This window comes from Oculina patagonica, chromosome 2 (assembly GCF_052425735.1).
Source record: "Oculina patagonica isolate OP01 chromosome 2, crgOcupat, whole genome shotgun sequence".
Classification (NCBI taxonomy): domain Eukaryota; kingdom Metazoa; phylum Cnidaria; class Anthozoa; order Scleractinia; family Oculinidae; genus Oculina; species Oculina patagonica.
Window position 1 is genome coordinate 18,155,674 of NC_135759.1, and position 20,189 is coordinate 18,175,862.

The 20,189-nt window shown below is 38.5% G+C and overlaps 1 protein-coding gene across 1 annotated transcript; it reads right to left on the bottom strand.

The window, feature by feature from the left end:
• Positions 1-2,381: 2,381 nt before the first annotated feature.
• LOC144642194 (uncharacterized) lies at positions 2,382-15,942 on the bottom strand. The gene is made up of 13 exons (XM_078501178.1): positions 15,850-15,942; positions 14,679-14,921; positions 13,968-14,080; positions 11,469-11,699; positions 10,875-10,987; positions 9,482-9,894; positions 8,217-8,411; positions 6,992-7,230; positions 5,497-5,962; positions 4,711-5,077; positions 3,926-4,051; positions 3,210-3,459; positions 2,382-2,844 (listed from the first exon to the last, which is right to left on the bottom strand). Exons 1-13 carry the CDS (start codon positions 15,925-15,927, stop codon positions 2,382-2,384), a joined length of 3,297 nt encoding a protein of 1,098 aa, XP_078357304.1. The 5' UTR covers positions 15,928-15,942.
• Between the last annotated feature and the right edge of the window lie 4,247 nt (positions 15,943-20,189).

The following is a 20,189-nucleotide window of genomic DNA, read 5'->3' on the forward strand; positions in this document are numbered from 1 at the left end:
GCAAACATAGCTCTCATGGTAATTTAAAGCCACAGGCTAAGAACGAAATGCAATTGTTTTCCACATATTTTTTGACACTTTAAAGTACATGCATTTGAATGACTTTGAGATCTTTTATCATTACGGCGCGAATGCTACCTGTTAAAAAATGCTTGTGGTTTTTTCTAAAACCTAAGAAAGAAACACTTGTAAAAGTTTCGGTTCGTACCCGTGCTCCCAAACAAGTATTGTTCTCCAAAACTTCCAAGTCGTGTTTCTAAAAATTCCGGTTTTGACAAAAATCAAAATTTTCAATGTTCGCCATTTCGCTCAGAATTATTCAGAGATTTTTTGAAGCTAAAATTTTTTGGGGGGTTTATAGGCAATTTTAAAAAAAAACTTTTCTTCTCTTACCAGTATAATAATCAAACACATCCCTTTTCCTCAAAGATCCCTGAGGCCCTCAACAATATCAGATTAGAAATTGAGTTTTGCGTCTATATTCATTACATTTCTTAATGTTCGTAGTACAACAACGACTTGCCTTCTGTCATCAGGAATCTCGTCACAAAAATAAATCTAGTACGCTAGTGTGGCCTAGGATTAACCGACAATAATTGTACGTAAGAACCTAGGACGCAACTTAATTACGAATGGAATCGGTCTTCGCTTGAGCTAGAAGCGATAAAGGACGCGTTAAGTGAATCGTCATTTTAAGGTCATTAGCCTGAAATAGAACTGAACACAGATTTTTAACCAAACTTCGACTACTGGTTTATTACTTTAAGGGAACTTAAATTTTGAAATAAAAAAGGGGGGTCACCAGATCCGTTGAGGAGCAGGAAGACCTTGTATATTCCATATAACTCCTTTATAATTTCTCTGCGAGTACTGCCAAAGCACACGTTTTTAGCGATAATTTATTTTTCAAACATAGGTATTGATCTGTTTTCATTTTACAGAAAGAATTTGATCGCCACACCCAAAATATGCGAAATAATTGATAGGTCACCAGACTCGTTTACGAGAAAGCGACAATTTTTTTTCTTTCGCGGACTAAGCCACATAGAAAAAAGCCGCCATTTTGTTTATGTGCGCGCGCTTATTACGCGTAAAATTCTGCGCAGTAAGGATGCGCAATGCAATACAGGGCAATGACCTTAATGCCTCTTTCCATGACATTTCACTGTACCTCGCTCTACTGCGTCTTGTTGAAGAATGGAGACGGGCGCTGGACAAGAAGTGTGTGGTGAGGACTATGGTAGTGGATCGAAGTAAGGCATTCGATATTATCCCTCACGACCTACTATTAGCAAAGCTTGTTTCCTATAGAATTTATCCTCACAGCTTAAACATACTTAGGAGCTACTAACATTATTGCAGGCAGCATGTCCAGGTTGGAAACGTGACATCGGATTTGTCAGTAAACGTCAAGGGGAGATCCACAGGGGTCCTACTTTACATTACGTGCCGCTTGGCTTATTTCCAAGTTTAAGTGTAGTTATTTCATTATTTACGGAGTAAGGGCTTGCTATCCGCTCTTTTCGGAGAGAACGAAGGCTAAAGTTCGTGGTTACAGGCACCAAAGTGAAAGCAAGACAGTAAGACTTTAATTATTTATTTATTTATTTATTTATTCATACTAAATTTATTAACTGATTTATTATTATTATTTTTAGTATTAGTATTACTGTTATTTTTATTACTACTATTATTATTATTATGATGATGATGATGATGATTATTATTATTATTATTATTTTTTATTATTATTATCTCATTTACTCTCATCGACTCTCATGCGCTCTCGTCGACATTGAGCGTGCTCAAATTTTTCGTGAGAGGCGATAAGAGTTTGATGAACTCTCTCGTTCTCGTTTGGCCCGAGTTGATGACAGTCGATGAGAGTTGACGAAAACTCTCATGAGAGTCAACTCTCATCAACTCTCATCCTCGTTTGGCCCGAGCTTTACAGACTATGACACTTAAGTACCATATTCGGAAAATCAGGGAAAAACTTAGCCAATCAAAATTGTAATATTTGGATTAAATTACAGCGCGCGCTACCTCGCGCTCGATGGTGTAATCTTGTTTTTGAACAAGCTTGGTTGAATAAAGTATAATTCGGTTACATTTTCCTGTTTTATCTTCGTTAAGTATACCGGAAAACATCGCTTGGATGCACTTAATGAATTTCTTTAGCTCCTGTAAGAAATTTAAGGGGTTTAGGTTGGAATTCAAGTAACTCACCGCAAAACCGAAAATGTTGTTGCATTCGCGTAGAAACTCTTCGTGTTTCCAAATATGGTACTTGGGAAAACTGAATTTTCAAACCTTGTGAACACGTGTTTTTTCTGGTCTTAATTATAATCAATAGATAGCCTCACATCAGTCCAGATATATCACTGGTATCTGAATGTACGTCCATACATCCAGTTATATCTCTTAACTCCTCGCTTTCCCTGGTCTGGTGCCTCTGTAGTTACCGCTTGTGTGATTGTTGACACTGACTGGGGGGTGGCTTGGCATGAAGAAGGGTAAATGTAGCGACTTGCCTTTGCTGCATCGTACAAATCAGCCCACGATAAGAAGCTTCCCACTCCGTGGTTGCACGATTTTGCAAAGTCTTCTATTTCTTGATTAGTGAGGACGCGGTCCCAGAGGTTGACTTGTGTCATAAGCATCTTGTTTCGAGATCTTGACTTCGCCAATTCCAAAGTGCCCAACGTTCTTCCTAAGAAGTCGTTATAAATTCCGTACGAAGCTCTCTTACCGTCAAGATGAATTGACCAGGCGGCCGTCTTAGTTGACCATAAGATACATACTTGGTGCCATGCTTTGTCTCTAAGCAAATCCACATTTTGTCTGCAACCAAAAATGAAACAGAGTAGTATAATATATTAGTATATACCACACAAGGGAATAGTTCTGTTCGCGCGCGCTGATTGGTTAACTCGGAGGTGATTAGCAAAGTACTATTTACCTCTGAGCAGCTAAATGAATGCAGAAAAATTAACTTATTGGTTAGTTTTTTTCTCCTCCATCCTTGATTAGCCCTTTCAATTGTAATAGCGACCGAATTCAAGATTACTAGAAAATATTTCAAATTAATTGTCTTTTAGAATATTGAAAGCCAACCAAGTTGAACGATACTGAATTTTTTTCTCGATTTCACACAATATGGTCCCATTAATCCATTGCTTACTAAAAATAATCCACAAGTGCCTTACTTTTTAAACATGCTTCCGTGCATGTACCACAAGAAAAGGCTGTCACCTCCTCCCATTAAAGAGGTTTGCATTCTCATCAGTCTCGTGCCATGCATTTCCAACCAAACTGGAAAAGCGTAATGCTCATCTCCTTCCTGAGATGTCCAGGTGCCATCTCCCAACTTTAACCACATACAGGTACTGAGTTCATCTCCGACTGAGATTTCTTTCGTTAAGAGCCATTCTCCTTCCACCTTGGCATCGTAAGATTCTAAAATAAGTACAAAGGAAGCCAGAATTTAACCGAGCACAAAGGCCGTTATGGTAAAATATTACCCAGGGTCTTTATTGTACGGACCCCGAGCTAATAGAGCTCAATGAGAAGTTTATAATATGGCAGTCTTTGCAGCGCTTAATATTGCCCGCGTTTTGTCGGCCAGCCTAGCATCAGAATCGATCGTAATTATATATATATAATGTCTGTGGGCATTATGGAAATATCTAGTTCGACTATTAGGCAATGACAGCGCGCGTCATATCTTAACTAGTTCTTGCCATATCATGATAACACTCGTAAACCACTCGAACAGGGGAGGGGAACTTTGCCTATTACGGTAAAAACGATATGTGTAGTGTTATTTTTCTACAAACTGTACTGCACACTAGGTTACGTCAAAAGTAGCCCGTCGTTGTTTCACTGATGAGCTAATCAAGTTCAATTCTCCTCTGTCACTCACCAACACACTCCCTGTTTTTGTTTATCAGAAATGTTGATGGGCACTCTTCAAGACATTGTTCCGTGCCCGCTTTCTTGACAACACGACAAACGTAGCACTTTTTGTCGCTGTTCGGTGCTTTGCAGCCTACAAAATAAAACAAAAAGTTGTTTCTTTTTTAAAGACTCGACTATTTTAAACATAGATAAGTTTTCCTGGTGATTTTCATAAACAGTAATCACATCTGGCCAATTACAATGTGACCAGCTACTGCAATGGACCAGCTACAGCCCACAAAGGTAAGTGAAGCACCTGACAAACAGAGTCACACAATTAGACGAAAGTTTTCGCTTGTATCCATCGCAACGTCGAACGTCGATCGTCGCGTCATCTTCGAGGCGATGGCGCGCAGGGTTGCGTAGACTTACACTAATGTTACGTTCACATTAAATCAACTCGATACTGAATCGAAGCGAATTTTTCGCCGTTTTGCTAGTCAACACACCCACAAAGCGTACTTTGTAATGTAAAAACTAAAGCAAATTAAAATAAGTCTTGATACTCAAGAGAAAGCCGTTTTAATATATCTTTTACGAAACGAATGAATTTACAAGCTCGATTTGCTGTTGGCTTGTTTTGTACCTGACTGGCTTAGCAAACGTTATCTTTTTTCTTCCTTTTGAACCTATAACAGAACTCAATAAACGCCAAAAAATGAAAATTGGTCATGATCGTGGAAACAAACAAAAATGTTTTTTGAACGTTCAGAAGTTCTTTACAGTTTAGAATAAATCTAAATCACTGACCTGCTACAGGATTGCAATGTTTATGACAGTCTTGTGCGCACAAATTCTCAATCGCATCCTTCACAGTGCCTCCCTTGCACGTGACTTCCGTTCGCTTGTGTGACACGGTATGAGCGTCCATAATGTTTGCTGGCTCATCCTTATTTCCAAAAGCATAAAATCGAATGTCGAAATTTCTGCTTCTGTCAATCATATTGAGGTAGACAATCCCTCCGTCCTTTGTACCCAGACTCTTGCCGTACTCGATCAATGTTGCCTTACCGGAAATGGTGATACACACAAAGTACGATTCGTAAAGCACGCTTTCTCCCAGGGCAACGGCATCTACAGCTGTTGTCGTTGGTGAGGTGCTTGTGGCCACTGTACCCTAAACAATAATAAAAATAAGACATGTAACGCAAAACGAAACAGCATAAAATAAAGCACTTTACATCAGTACTGGATGCTAAGCAGTTTTATTGGCGACTTCGAGTTTTAAGACCTTCAAGAGATCGTAAGGCAAGGTATCGAGACCTTTATTTGATGACCTTTTCACAATTCAACAATATGCATATGGTAATTATTTCTTCACACAGGTGCACCAACTAAGCGTCTTTGCCACAGAGTATCACCCTGCAAACATTTTTTTCCCAAGTGAGAATGAGAATATTTTCAAATTATGACGAATAAAATCTTCAGGTTTCTGTCGGTAGCTGAGTGGGAAAGAGCTGAGGGGGGAACCTTTTAAACTATGAAAAAAAAAATGACATTTGAACTCTAAAACCTTACTTATCTTTTTGCTTATACCTTAAAAATAACGACTCTCTGGGAAGAAATTTCGACGACATAGCGTGCATTCAGATTCTTTGGGGAGGCAGAAAACACAACATAAACTGTTCCCTTTGACGCAGAAGTAAAGTGAAGGCATTTTCCTTCCATGTCCACAAGATCAATACGAAGAATATTGGACCACTCTGCGTGACATGGCACTGAACTGGCGGATGCTTGAGTAGCTAAGCGTGCTTCGTTCTTGCTTACAGATTCAACCCTAGCTAGAGTCTTCCCTTTCATGTCAGCGGCAAGAGCAGGAAACACCTTCTTTGAGGATTTGAAACCTTCGTCGTCCAGGAACAAACTACCATCCTTTTCATTGTAGGATAACGTCAAACCGAATATGTTCATTCTGCGGTTTCGAGGGTCGTTGATTGCACCACTGAAACCGCTGTACAGGTGGAATGCATTGTCGCTATCACTTGTGTACCACCCACCTTTCCTGTTTTTGAGAAAACCTTGTTAACTATTTTTGAACAGTGGACTTACTGTTAAAAGGAAAAATCAAAGTGACATTGACTCATTACCCAGCTACACTACTGACCCAGTACTTTCTTCTGAATACTCTTCACACATTGAATGAAAGTTACACTAAACACCGTGGAAAATAAACCACCTTTAAAACTTTTGTTAGAATGAGAACGTCTCATGCACACCTTGGTTACTACGCCTTTATTAACCTGTACCACCACATTCTAGGTTATACTCTTTATAATTCTGACGCTGACTTATTTGAGCGTAAACAACGCTCATATGTGCCAAACGTTTCGACCGAGAATCTTCGGTCTTCTTCGGTGTTATCATGGCATAAAACGGCTTTTAACGGTTTCACATTGTACGCACGCGCGAGTGACTAATACAAATACACGCGAACGCGCGCGAACTATGAACATTATGTAAGTGACTTATATACATCAGGGATGTCTATGTGTTCATTTCCCGCATTCTGGTCCCCTGCGAATGCCACGCTTCTAGGAAAAGCCTCTTGTGTAATCGCCTGACTTGTCCACCACCGCTGCATGATTAAAATCCATATCATGGCCAAACGTGTTCGCGTGTTGCGCGATCTTAGAGTTTTTGTCGCAAACACGGACTGCTCTTCTAGGTTAGTTGAGGGGATGGAGGAAGCGCGCAAACGGAGAGTGAAAAACGTGGGAGTAAAGGCAAAGATTCAATCTCACTAACCTTTACTTTTTCCACTTGCCTATCTTTGCGCTTGCTCCCTAGCGACCTTCGTCTTTGCAGTCTTTCGAACTGAAGTACGTGATCAGCTCGTTGTATAATCGATGGATTTTGTACTATCTGATAACCTAACTAAAGCTAAGCTAAGCTTCTTGATCAAGTGAAAGCCCTGGTCGTATATTTGGCTTCGTTCGACTTCGTCTTTGACTGGGAATCATAAATTGTAGTAGAATGTATGAATTCCAGATAATTTAAAGATATATATCAGTGCTATTTTTAAATTAGGTACCTGTAACGAACACTGCGTTTCATGTCTTTGTTGATATTAAAAGCACTGTGCAATGGGTTGATCAGATCATCCAACATGTCAAATGACACTTTGAAGGTAGAGTCGGTGCTGATAAGTTGCTCCCATTTTGGCGCCACATTCTGGTCCATCATCCACTTGTCCCTTGTAGACGTCCCTTCTAGTGCTGAAGTGTCGGGCGGACATTTCTCCAGGCGAACATCCGACAACGACACCGGACCCTGAAATTGAATTCAAATAAGAAAAAAAATGACCACTTTAAATTCGTCATCTAAGGGAATGCTCTGAGCGCCCTCTTTCGGGGAAAACGGGAGCCATGACAACATTTATTTCGCAAGACCAAAAATATGGTGTATTTCGGTAAAAACTATTGGAAATCCGCGAATCTGATTTGTTCTTTTTTTTTCTATTCGCTGGTAGAAAACGATCAAATTTTCTTGATTTTTTACCTTAAAGTACATAAAATTATTCAGCTTTGGACTGTAATCCTTAAGAGTTTGTACTAAAACAATTAGAGTTCTTGCCCTCGCTTTTATGAGGGATAGTTTATAGAAACTCGAGCTCCTATTCTAATTGCAGTTATTGTTAATTAGAAATTCAGATTTTGCATAACAAAATGTTTTCTCCACGGTTATAAACAAACCTCTATCGTGATTTGAATTTCGATGCGTTTAGCCCGTTTTCATTTTTTGTTTAACTGGTTAATCCAATCAGAATCATTATCAAATTTGCTCTGACGAAACGCCTCCCCTTGGCGAAAACATCAAAACGAAAGGAAACCCATAACAACATTCAATACGTATAGAATCAATCGAAAATGACTCTTGGGGTGGGGTGGAGGGGGTCTGATTTTAAAAATGGTTAGGCCGTTTTAACATCAGTGCAGTGTGAATCTGCTGGCGCGTTTTCTGTTTATTTTTATTTGTTTTGTTTTTGTTTGTTTGTGTTTTTAAATAGAACATCTTTGAAACTCCCTTCGGTACATTTGTTTAAAATTACACTTAGTATGTCGCTTACCCTATAATAAATACTAGCGTAAGGCAAATCTCGCTAGTAGGTGAATCAATGCTGCAACACTAGCAAAGACATTTTACACGATTGTAAATACTTTTTTGTGGATCGCCAAAACATGGGCATTTCAGGCAATAATCAAATTGAAAGCAGATATCTTGTCCATAGATTCCTGACAAGATAATCGTATAGTTACCTCTTCCATGTAGATTTCAATTGCTCTTTTCAAGCTAGTCCTTTTCTCCGATATCGCCTCCTCTAAGCTTTGACGGCTGTCGTACTTGCAATAGATTTTCTTTTTCTTCCCTTCAACGGGATAAGTGAAGTAAAACTTGTGACCATCCTTCTCCGTCTCCAGCTCTGCTGCTTTTCCCTCACAGCCCCAGGTTACCTGAGTTTAACATAGTTCAGTAAAATCAAGTGTCTTTATTGGTTTACTTAGGAATTTGCTGGTATTTAGTGATTGTCTGTAATTTGGAGTAAATAGTAAAGCATAGCTATGGAAACGGGGGGGGGGGGGGGGAAAGTCGGCACTTTTTTGACGGCATAGCAGTGCCGGGAAACGGTGCAAGTCTATGTCAATCAAGCCATTGCTAAGAAAGACGCCACCGAAAGGTTTGTTTTTCTCAGAAAAATTAAATATCAATGATTGCATGCGTGTGAAATGCGAATAGTGGCGGTTTTTCCGTTTGATGTTTCACGCCGATGAGATTTTTTTGCATTTTTAGCCAAATTTCTCACCTGATGTTTCACGTCACTGAGAACATTTTGGAGGCGTAGAATAACAAGCGAAAAATTTGTCACGGTTGACATTTAACCAAAAAATGGTAAATTATTTCAGAATCATTGGAGTTATTTTAATTAGTATAATTCGAAAGCCTTAATATTGCCAGACTGGTCACCGTTATCACTGTTTGTTCTTTTGATGTCTGGCAAACTTATAAGGCGCAAAAAAAATGCAAATAGCTATTGCGTTTTGTGCACTGTCAAGAATAAAACATGCGAACTAAAAAATGAACTTTTTCAAGCTATTCACTATGCCCTTAGCAACCACTCGGTAGCTACTGCGCACACTCGGTACCGCTATGCCGCATTTTGAGTTGTATAACAAAGGAAGTTTCTCCCCCCCCCCCCCCCCCCTCCCTGACCCTTGCTACTACTTATTCAGAAACGTAAAACTAGCGCAGGCCGATTAGCATGATCAAGAAGATAGCAGGGAAGAAGCCTCGCAATTTCATTATCTTTGTATTACTGAAAATACTGGAATCAGTACTGCGATCAATAGAAGACATATAAAAAGGTTTTTTAAGCCGATCTGTTTTTTTCTTGTCTAATTTTTTTGGTGACATCTGTTCACATTCATCAGAGTTAATTAATTCTCTTTACTTCTAGTAAACATACTAAAATAATAGTTCTGAGAATTTGTTTACAAAGTAGAAAAAAAGTTCGACATGAACACACCTTGTCTTCCGGGAACAAGTCGTTTGCTCGAAAGTTCACCAAGTCGGAAATGGAGCTCATCTGAAATTTGAACGCCTTCGGGTATTGAGGGATTGACTGCAGCCATTCTTTAAATTCTGTTTTAAAAGTTGGCGCGTAAACATCAGACAGAATAGAAGCAATTTCTTGACTTCCTCCTTTGGCTTCTATTGCTGTGGATGTAGTTTTGGTTTCTTGTTTCACCGACTCTCCTCCTTCCTTCTTGTATTTTGCACCGACACTTGCAAAAATGCTTTTGTATTCAAATTCCATTTTCTCGGAGAATTGTGTTTTTGATCCAGCTTGTGCGGCATCCATCGTCTTTCGAATTTCCAATTCTCCACCAAACTTGCCAGATTTGATAAAGTGGGTTCCCCATCTCTGAATGAAGTTTTCTGTTTCATAGAAAAAGCACGTACAATAGTTTTCTTTAGTTCTATGCACATTGCAACTGGATGATAAGAGGAAAGTAGGTTATGTGTTTCTATGTTTCTCAGTAACGTTCTCTGGTTTAGTTCTGTGCAAACACATTGCGGCACCTTTCAATTTTAACTTATTTTTGAACTTGTTCGAGCTTACGTTCGAGATTGAATGCAAGTATCTTTTACTGACTGTAAACAATTCTTCGATATTTTGCTGAGTTTCTTGTTGATTGTTTTTCAAATACAACAGTCGATCAATGTAATCAATGACAGTATAGTGTGTTTAGGTCCCGAGGTGGGTACTTGACCTAAGTTTAGGTATAGGGGTGCCGCTGGGGGTTTGAAACCCTGACCCTGTTTAGGACAATAAAAATTTAAAATGCCTACCCTGTGTAGGACAACAGCCACTATTTTAAGACCCTATTTAGGACAAAGGACAACATCAACAATCATTTACGCTTTATTGTGATTGCATCCCTACGCGATGTTTGACGCATTGAAATGCGAAAACACCGATCCCACCAAATAAAATAATGCTTTTTATTGAAGCAAAAGCGAAAACAATGTAAAATACATGGACGACAGTCTTGCAATTATATCCTGTCTAGGACAGGTTCAGGCCCTGTTTAGGACAGAGGAGCTTGAAATTATATACCCTGTTCAGGGCCGGAAGAGTAAAAAACCATACCCTATCAAGCGGCACGTCCCCGTATAGGCCATATAGGGGAGTGCCCCCCCCGGGGGTTTAGGTAAACCTTATTATGATAAGGAAAATTTTGGGAAAATTTTGAACTCTTCTGAGTAAGACTTGTATTCACAAAAAGAACGTAAAAGTAATAATAATAATAATAATAACAATAATAATAATAATAATAATAATAATAATAATAATAATAGTAATAATAATAAGCCTTTATAAAAATAAGACACTGTGCTAATTTTAATATACTAACGGTATTTTAGCGGAGCTTCTGCGTCAAAGTATGAGTTCGGAAGGTTCATGAATTCTTGCAGAAACGACAAGCTCAGATCTTCAGGCTTCACTTCGTCCATGAAAACTTCGTACCTATAGTTTCATATAAAAAAGAATCAAGTTCTTTTTCCAAGTTCTTAAAATTTTCCATTTGATAAGGTAACCCATCAGGAGGTAACATTTTTTGTTAAGTTTTGATCAATATGTGGTGGTGAACTAAACTGAATATAATATTTGGTGTACGTATCATGCCATATGGGCTATTACAAACCACCTATTGAATTTTGTGCGCCCTCCTTGGGCAATACACATCATGGGGTACAAAATCGGACGACTAGTATCAGACAATACAAACCACCAATTAGTTTTTAAGCCCCTCATTGGACAAAGCGCGTCACGTGGTACAAAATTAGACGACGGGTATCAGACAATATACCCCCGTCCAATTTGTTATCTATCGCCCAATTGTATGGAAAAGAACAAAACAAGCGAACATTATATATAACGTTTTCATGCCTCACTTTTAATTTATTAAGCCATAATGTAAAAAAAAAAATACTATCAATCACTTTACCTGTCCACGTCTATATACAGTACAGACATGTACTGCTGCTTGGCACCCGACTCGGAGCTGCCCCAGGCCTTCTTGGCGCCAGCATAAAACCCAAAAACCGATCCAGACACGCCAGCTTCTTGCTGTAAAAACTTCTGGAATTCCGAGCGGCTCTCAAAGGTGTGCATGGTGGCTGAAGTATCATAAATTCCATGCACATTCATGGTGTCTGGTACATCATAATCGTCATATCTAAAAAGGAGTATAGTAGAAGATGAATAGTTTATTAAAAGCAATAACACATGGCAGTCAATATGACTGAATTACGTGTCTCAATGTTACAAAAGTGTATAAAAGCTATCTACATTACAAAATTGTGAGAACTATTTACATAAAAGCTATTAATATTATTTTATATTAAAAACTATTTACATGTTACAACTTTACTATGACTAACAACAAAAGAGTTATTAACACGGTCCGTCTTACAGCCTGGTGTGTCGATGACTCCTATTTCGATGACGGTTAATTGACCTCGGAGGCAGTAGATTGGCAAGTTTGTGGTCTTTCATAACTACAATATCATTAAATAGGCTCTTAGATAGCAGATTGCGCCTGACAGCTAGGGAGGGGATACCAGTCTTTTCTAATGCTTTTCTGTATCCTAAAGTATGGATTAGTTTAACAAGGTATTAAACGGGTGTTAAATGTCAGGGTGACATTTAAAAAGAGACAGCCAGAGACTATCAGGTTTCCACACTTCTTGCCTGAGAAAGATATGCAGGATATACTGGCCCCAGAAGATCACAAACAAGGAACTCTATCAAAGGACAGGACAACGGGACATCGCCATAGTAATAAAGAAAAGAAGATGGAGGTGGCTTGGGCATGTTATCAGGAAAGGCCGAGATAGCATAACACGAACTGCATTAAGGTGGACATCGGATAGTGGAAGAAGGAAGAAAGGACGTCCACGAGAGACTTGGAGGAGGACGATCGAGGCAGAAATGAAAACAGCAGGGAGGACGTGGAAAGAACTTGAGAAGGCAGCCATGGAAAGAGAGAAATGGAAATCTCTGGTCTCAGCCTTATGTGCCTCTTAGGCGCGAAGAGGATTATGTATATGTGTTAAATGTCAAGACTGCTTCCAGAGAGCACTAAAACTATTACTTTTTTAGCAACTATGAGAGTATTACTTCTCCCGTCCAAGAAACCCATCGCACCCCAAGCGTTTAATTTTCCCGGGCCCAGTTGTAAATGTATTTTGATTCGGAAGAGAATAAATGTAAGAGGCAAGGACGGACCACGTAAATGATTTCTTATTAGCTAATTTAGTCTTTTTTGCAAGTATCTATTCGGTTTGGTAGGTTTTTAATGCATCTTATCGCTCGAACTTTCAATTTTTGTTTTAGGATTCGCCAAGTTTTTAGCTACCGTAAGGCATCAAACGCACTTCAGTAACAAACTTGGCCTGCAGGTTATGAGTACTCCTAGACCCTATTTACCTCCAAACTCAGTTGGAGGTTGGGCATCTTAATTTGGTTAAAAAAAATACGTTTCCATATCAGTCCGACTGGGATTGGAGGATTATTATATCAGGCGGTTGCATACAATGAGTGCTACTTCAATATTGTTGCATATCCTGTAAGTAGTAACGTATTTGACCAATATAAACCCCAAGCGGGCAACATTAAACACTCAGGCTCACAGTTCGCGCTGCATTCCTACTCCCTTTTTTTTGAATTGTGAATATAAATAGGAAAAGTAAAACGTCTTTTTAAGCTTCGAAAGCACAACACAATGACTTCGCCCGGGTTATAGTCAACTCTCTCTAAGATGGACACCGTCGGGACCGGCCCCAACTGTCCTTCTTAGAGAGATGTCCGCCTTATAGAGAGTCGAGGTAACATGGCACCAGGAATTTTAAGCTGATGAAGCTAAAGGGCTATGCACAACGAATACGCGTCTGTTTAAGTGTGTTTAAACTGAAAGTCGACTACTTCAGCAAAACCAATAAAGTGGAAAAAAAATAATATCAGAGGATTGAATCGTTTGTTCCGTTAAAAACTGTAATACTGTAAGTAGAAAACTACCTCTTTGGTTCCCATACGTTAAAGCGGATTGTCTTTGGTAAATTTCGATTCTTAAGGCGCTGGTTTACTTTGCTATAATGTTGATACCAAGTTTTGAAGTATTATCTACTAAAACATCGCTTTTTGTGCGTGTCCGTTGGCGGTTTTAGAGTATCCGTTGTCCGTCTTACAGAGGTGTCCGTCTTACAGAGAGTTTTGTTTCAGCAAAATGACTGAAATACGGCAGGGACTATCACCCGGTGTCCGTCTTATGGAGGTGTCCGTCTTAAAGAGGTGTCCGTTAAGAGAGAGTTAACTGTACTTCGACCAGTGCTTGACCCTGAGCCACTCGACAAGGGTCCAGCTTTGCGTTAACCACTAGATCACCATGCCTCCCGCACGCTACAATACTAGCTAGAACATTTTCAACGGATCAATGGGTACTCACGTGGCTTTGTTTTTGCAGTTTCTCTGTACAATGCTCATTTTTCTTGATTCTGGACTGTACTCTCCGCGACCATCAAATCCGACACCAAGAAAAGCTGCCCCATCAATCATATTCTAAAAGAAAAGCGGTTAGGGACAATATGCCAATAAGATTAAACTGCTTCTTTTAAGTAAGCTAGGCAAGACGAGAGAATTTTAGTTTGTACTAGTTTCTGGAATGTTTTTGTTATAACGGGCCGGGGGGGGGGGGGGATTTTGTTACCCAAGACTTCGGTAGTTCGGGGTTCTGTTCCATTCATTTTGCTGTAATTTTGGCCAGGCTATAGTTTTTTTTTAAGTGTCAAAACTTTATACCCTGAGAAAATTCGAAAATGATAATTATTTGGAGACATAAAGTAAGAAAAAAATACCAGATTTTTTTCAAAACCTATATGAAATGCCTAATACTTATCTAGGATCTTATAATTTACATAAACACAATAATCTAGCTGAAGAACATCGTACGTTATACCTGGAATTCGTTACAAAACAAGACAAAAGGGTGAATCCACTCTATTAAGATTCCCATCTGTCAAAATCTTGCTACTTAAAAGAATTTATTTAATGAAGTCTGACATTCTTTAGAGTTAAGATCTTTAAAACAAGTCATGTTGTTGTTCGTCCTTCGTCATAGGTTTACAACAATCCACAAGGTAATTCCATCATATCTCACCTGGCACACACTTGAAGTCCATTTGGCGTTGTAGCATGGATCACTTGCCGTGTAATTCTTTCCCCAGCAGCCATTCATCATTACATATCCCAAACCAGTTGCCGGTGCATAGGTATACGGAACATCTCCCTCCTCCTTTTCAGCCTTTGGTGGACCCGAGATAGATGCCCCCATATGGTACCCTGGGGGAACAAACATGTCAGGGGTGCTCCAGCCTTTGTCAGGCATGATATCCAGTTTGATCTTGAAATTAAAGAAAGACAAAGTATGTACTCAATTGTGGACTAAGCCGCGAGTAATTTCAGTTGTTTAACTAGCATGACATATAATCCGTATTAGGACCGTGTGACCTAGTCCAAGGATGCAAACGACTAACGAAGAATTTGAAAAGAACTAAGGCTCAAGGAGCTCGAAACCTAAATTGCAGCTCCCAGAGAAGTTTGGGCCAAGGTTAGCAAGAATTTTTAAGAATGTCTACCGTGGGAACTAATGTCGAAGCCTGTCAGCAATTTACTCAACAGGTTTACTAACCAAAAAAACAACTTTGAAAATACAAACTCGATGCGGGGGCTAACCTAAATTTTGAACAACCCTGCATCAAAAGACCGTTCTTGACGGTCCAAAACTGTCGCTAAACGCTATGGGAGACGGAGACAGTTAATAACACCGAGTAAAACAAAAATTAACATCACAGAATATGTGGCTTTTCTTTAACCAGTTTTACCTTGTAATTTATCCCAAGACAATTAAAGTGCCTATAAAGCGAAAATGTTTTCTACGTATTTGAAAAGTTTACTGTTTGAATGAATGAACGAATGAATGAAATACTTTATTATAGTGTCAAGGTATTTGCACAATTTCAAAGTATGAGAACTCTGTGATGAAAATTGTCGATTTTATAAGCGTTGAAAGTTGCATTTTTTTGCCTTCAAAAATGGCATTTGAATCGCGCGGGCAAAATACCACGTGACACCAAGTTTTGACGTCAGACCGTTTTTTCATGTTCGAGCAAAATATGGCCGACTTAAGAATGGTTAGCGTCATCATCATCATTACATCATCATCTACATCATCATCATCATCATCATTATCATCATCATTATTATTATTATTATTAATTATTATTATTATTATTATTTACTATTATTGTTTTAGTTAAATTTTTTCCTACCTCTTTGGCTAAAAAGTTAGAAGCCTTCTCCTGTGCTTCATCAATGATCCTCAGCTGCTTGTCCACCAGATTGTTCATTACTTCCAATCCTTTGTCCACAACAGCTTCTTGTATTTTAGGATTCTTTAAAGCTGATGCTGCCAAAGCGGGAAGTGCTCGTTTTGCGCCCGTAGTACTTCCTCCTTCGAAAGAAAGAAAAACTGTGTAAAGCCATAATTACTTACAATTCCTCGCTGTTGAAGGTCATAACAAAATGCTTTTTCCACCTAACACGCATACTTTCAAAATCATTCAAACGCATTCAAAATTCAGTCAACTCTCTCTAAAACGGACACCTTTCGGGACCGGCTTCAACTGTCCGACTAGAGAGGTGTCGATCTTAAAGGGAGTTTAGCTCAAGTAAAATGACTGAAAAATGGCAGGGACGGGACCAACACCAGGTGTCCATCTTATGGAGATGTGCGTCTTATATATGGAGGTGTCCGTCTTATAGAGGTGTCCGTTAATAGAGAGTTGACTGTAGAGCCTTAGCAAACAAAGATTTTTGCGGTCGCTTGTTCTCTTTTGTTTCTGCTGTAAACGTCCTCGCCGCCCCTCTTTAGCTAAGTCAAAATCAGCGATAAAAGCTATAATAAAAGCCCCGGAGTTTTACAACTCGGCGAGGCTTATATCCTGCAGGGGGAAGGGCTTATAAGCGGTATGAATTAACCTATTGAAATAAACTGATAGGAAAAGACAAGTTGAGGGTGACTTTACATGTAGGATTTTCAAGGTACATTCTCCATTTACTGCTAGGCTTAACATAGCAATAAACCGATAATTTCAGTCAAAATTGGAAACAGATGATCTAGCTAAAAAGGAATAGCAACTTCACTCCCATGGAACCCTTCTCAGTAATAACGAATTTTACGCTCTCAAGTCTTGGAGCTGTTTGTTATAATAGGTGTTTGGCCTGGGAAAGCCATTTTAAAAACTTGAGGGAAAACTCTAATTCTGCCGGGTGCAGGAGGTCGGGATCTATTGCAGTATTTGAATTATTCAGAGACGTAACAGACAAAACTTGCTTCAACAGTAGACCATTCTTTGGTTATAATATTGCCACTAAAGGCTATACTGGCAAAAATATAACCAAGGAATGTTTAACAAGTCACTTCTTGCAGTATTTGAATTATCCAGAGACGTAACAGACAAAACTTGCTCCAACAGTAGACCATTTTTTGGTTATAATAAATTATTGCCACTAAAGGCTATACTGGCAAAAATATAACCAAGGAATGTTTAACAATTGCAAGTCACTTCTACTTGCAATTGCACACTAACTACGGATGCTATTTTCGAAAAAAATACTGAACAAACTTTCCTTAGAACCATTAGCTAACGGTAATCTTAGCTCTGAAACATTAACTTACAAAACCGCGCAGGTGGATTACAGCTTTTTACAGGTTGTATTGACGATTAAACACTTTTTTTATAGTTATGATTTCACGGACAGTAAACACAAGGGCAGGTACTAGTTTAGCTAATGAACAAAAGCATTAACTTGCCAAAACAATATTAATTTCTACGCTGGATTTTGGATGGTTGTAAATAAATAAAACTTATTCATCGTGATTTCTCTCCAAACATGTTTTATTATTTGATTTAAAGTGGATTCGCGAATTTATTAATTGAATTTTTTTCTTTACAAGCAATTTACGTTCCGGACAATTTTCTCTTTGACAAATTCCTATAAATACTTAAGATATAGCTTCGATTTGGGTTTAAGGTTAAAAAACAACAAAAATAAATAAATAAAAATACTTAGGATCAGGAAACACAAGTCGCCGAGTCAGTGAATTTTACTTAGTTACTGTTTCGAATTGTATACAATAATTTTAATGGGTCGTTAAGGGCATATCAATACTTTTTCACCGGTCACAAGGCTTATTTATTTTATATCAAAGGTCTTTTGGCTTGTTGTTGATTTTTTCTTGGCTCAGGAAGGGCAATTTTTGATATAGTGCTTAACTGGTTTAGTCTTGATGTTTAATCTTGTAGTATTTTCGCAGAGACCATACCTTGTTTAGATTCTTGCGGTGTGTTTTTGTTGGGCTCATCTTGAATTGATTTCCCTGCTTGGAAACCACCATCCCCCTCGTCTTGCTCTTTTTTATCTTCTTTATCCTCAAACCCGCTTAAGTTTAGTTTTTCATTTGTCCTCCCTCCGTTTTCCGATGCTTCACCTTAAAAACACATACTCTGGCATTTTTAAAGTTGATAAATAGCTATAACTGTAGTCTTAGTTGTTAGTTACGGCGGTTTCTGTAACATAAAGCGTATCAGTTGGCACACTGCTATTCTCTGGATGCCTGGGATTCTAGTCAATTCCATTGCTGATTTATAACTACTACTTAAATAAAACAATCGTGATTTTTTTTTCCATTTAGCTATTTGACCCATGTGAATAACTGTAATACTGTCAAGGATGACCAGCATGGCCTTGCATCACTCTTCCCTATTGTTAACTATAAAATATTTTATACAGCAATTACTAGTCGTCATTATGGGGTACGATTACAGTGTTTGACTGATGGGGAGAAGGGAAACCATTTCTGGCTCGAATTATTGTGAGGGTAGGGAAATCGGGGGCTCGAGAAATCGGAATTCCACTGCAATGTTAGCCGGGTTTTAAATACGGAGGAGTTAGCTACTTACAGTGATACTGTGCCACCGTGAAAATCACAGCAATGGATAGGATAAGCTTAGATGTCCGCATGACGGTTCTTTAATCCGCAGCTTTCACCAGGACTAAAATAATGTTCGAGTTAATGACAAAAATATTTTGGTTGTGACGTTTGTTACGCTATACTAGCTTAAATTCATTTCTGTCAGTGGACTTAATGTTTTCTTCTGAAATGATCCCCGCCCCCAATGACACATATTATAGCGTTTGTTAACAGGTGGATATAGCTGGAATTCACGGTGATGTGATTTAACTGACGTGAAAAAAGTCGTTCTAAAACATCGACAAAAAATTCTACTTGTTTATATTTACTCAAAGTAGACAATGATGTATGAAGATGAGTCTGATAAATATTTACGAATGAAATCGTGATATATTTGATTTTCGATCGACCTTGGGCCATCCCAATTAAATGTTTCGTTTCCCATCGCCCGACCGACCCATTTTTTTCGAAATGTAAAAAAAAAATCCAGATTCACAAGTCACAGAGGCAAGTTCTTTAATTTACAAGCACACGATCTTGTTATATTAAAAACAATTGGTATGCGATGTCCTTCTCTAAGCTGTTTCGTGCCAAGGGCATTAACGATTGTTCCAACATTCTCAGCGAGATCGACTGAAACAAAACCTTTCGGTTCTGCATCTCCTGGCTTCTTAAATGAACCCAGACCCCACAAAAGTGTTGATTCTTTTTTCTTTTTTTCCCGACCGACCGACCCACCATCACAATAGACGGGGCGATGGGAAACGAAACATTTTAATGGGATTTTAACGTGAAGTCAATCGTTATTTTTAATGTCTAACCAGTGTCTCGTCAATCAAAATTGACAGAAATTAATAATGATTGAGCTATTAATCTGCATAGTCGCTAAGTAACGCTTATAGTGGCAGTACGCGATGAGGGGTGACTATACTCGTCGAGCAAGAATCGGGGTGAGATACGAATTTCAACAACCTCGTTCAACCTCGTTCAACCTCGTTCCCAACGTGGTTTGTGTTTCCGAAAAGGAGCATTCAAACAGGGATATAGCTTTACACGGGGTCGGTAGTTTCTACTAGGCATCAATTAAATATTCAACTTAATATCCCAAACGAACACGGGGATTAAAATATAAACCTTGTGTAAAATCTGATTGTGATAGTTAAAGTGACTTTCGTTCTTTTTAACAAAGTGAAAGCAAGACAGTTAGGCTTCATTTATCTTTATTCATTCCTTATACTGGTTCCAATTGTTTTATACTCAATCTTTTTTTAATTATTGTCATATGCTTTTTTCATGAGCCTCGCTGGTTCGGAAAGAGAGGGCAACCTCATCCCGCGCCATAAATTAATAAATTGATTGTATGGTATTATTAAAATAAAAATGGATTCGTTCTTTCATACTCTTTTTATTGACTGATTAATTATCATCATCATCATCATCATCATCATCATATCATATATTATTAGTATTATTATTATTATTATAATTAATATTCACATTTATTAATTCATACCTGATTACCCGTGTATAAGCAAGCTGTCATTCACACCGATTCACCTCAGCACGGTTTTCTGGGTCAGTTTTTCTTGATTACCAATTCAACAAAATATATTTTGAATTCACCAAAAAATAACA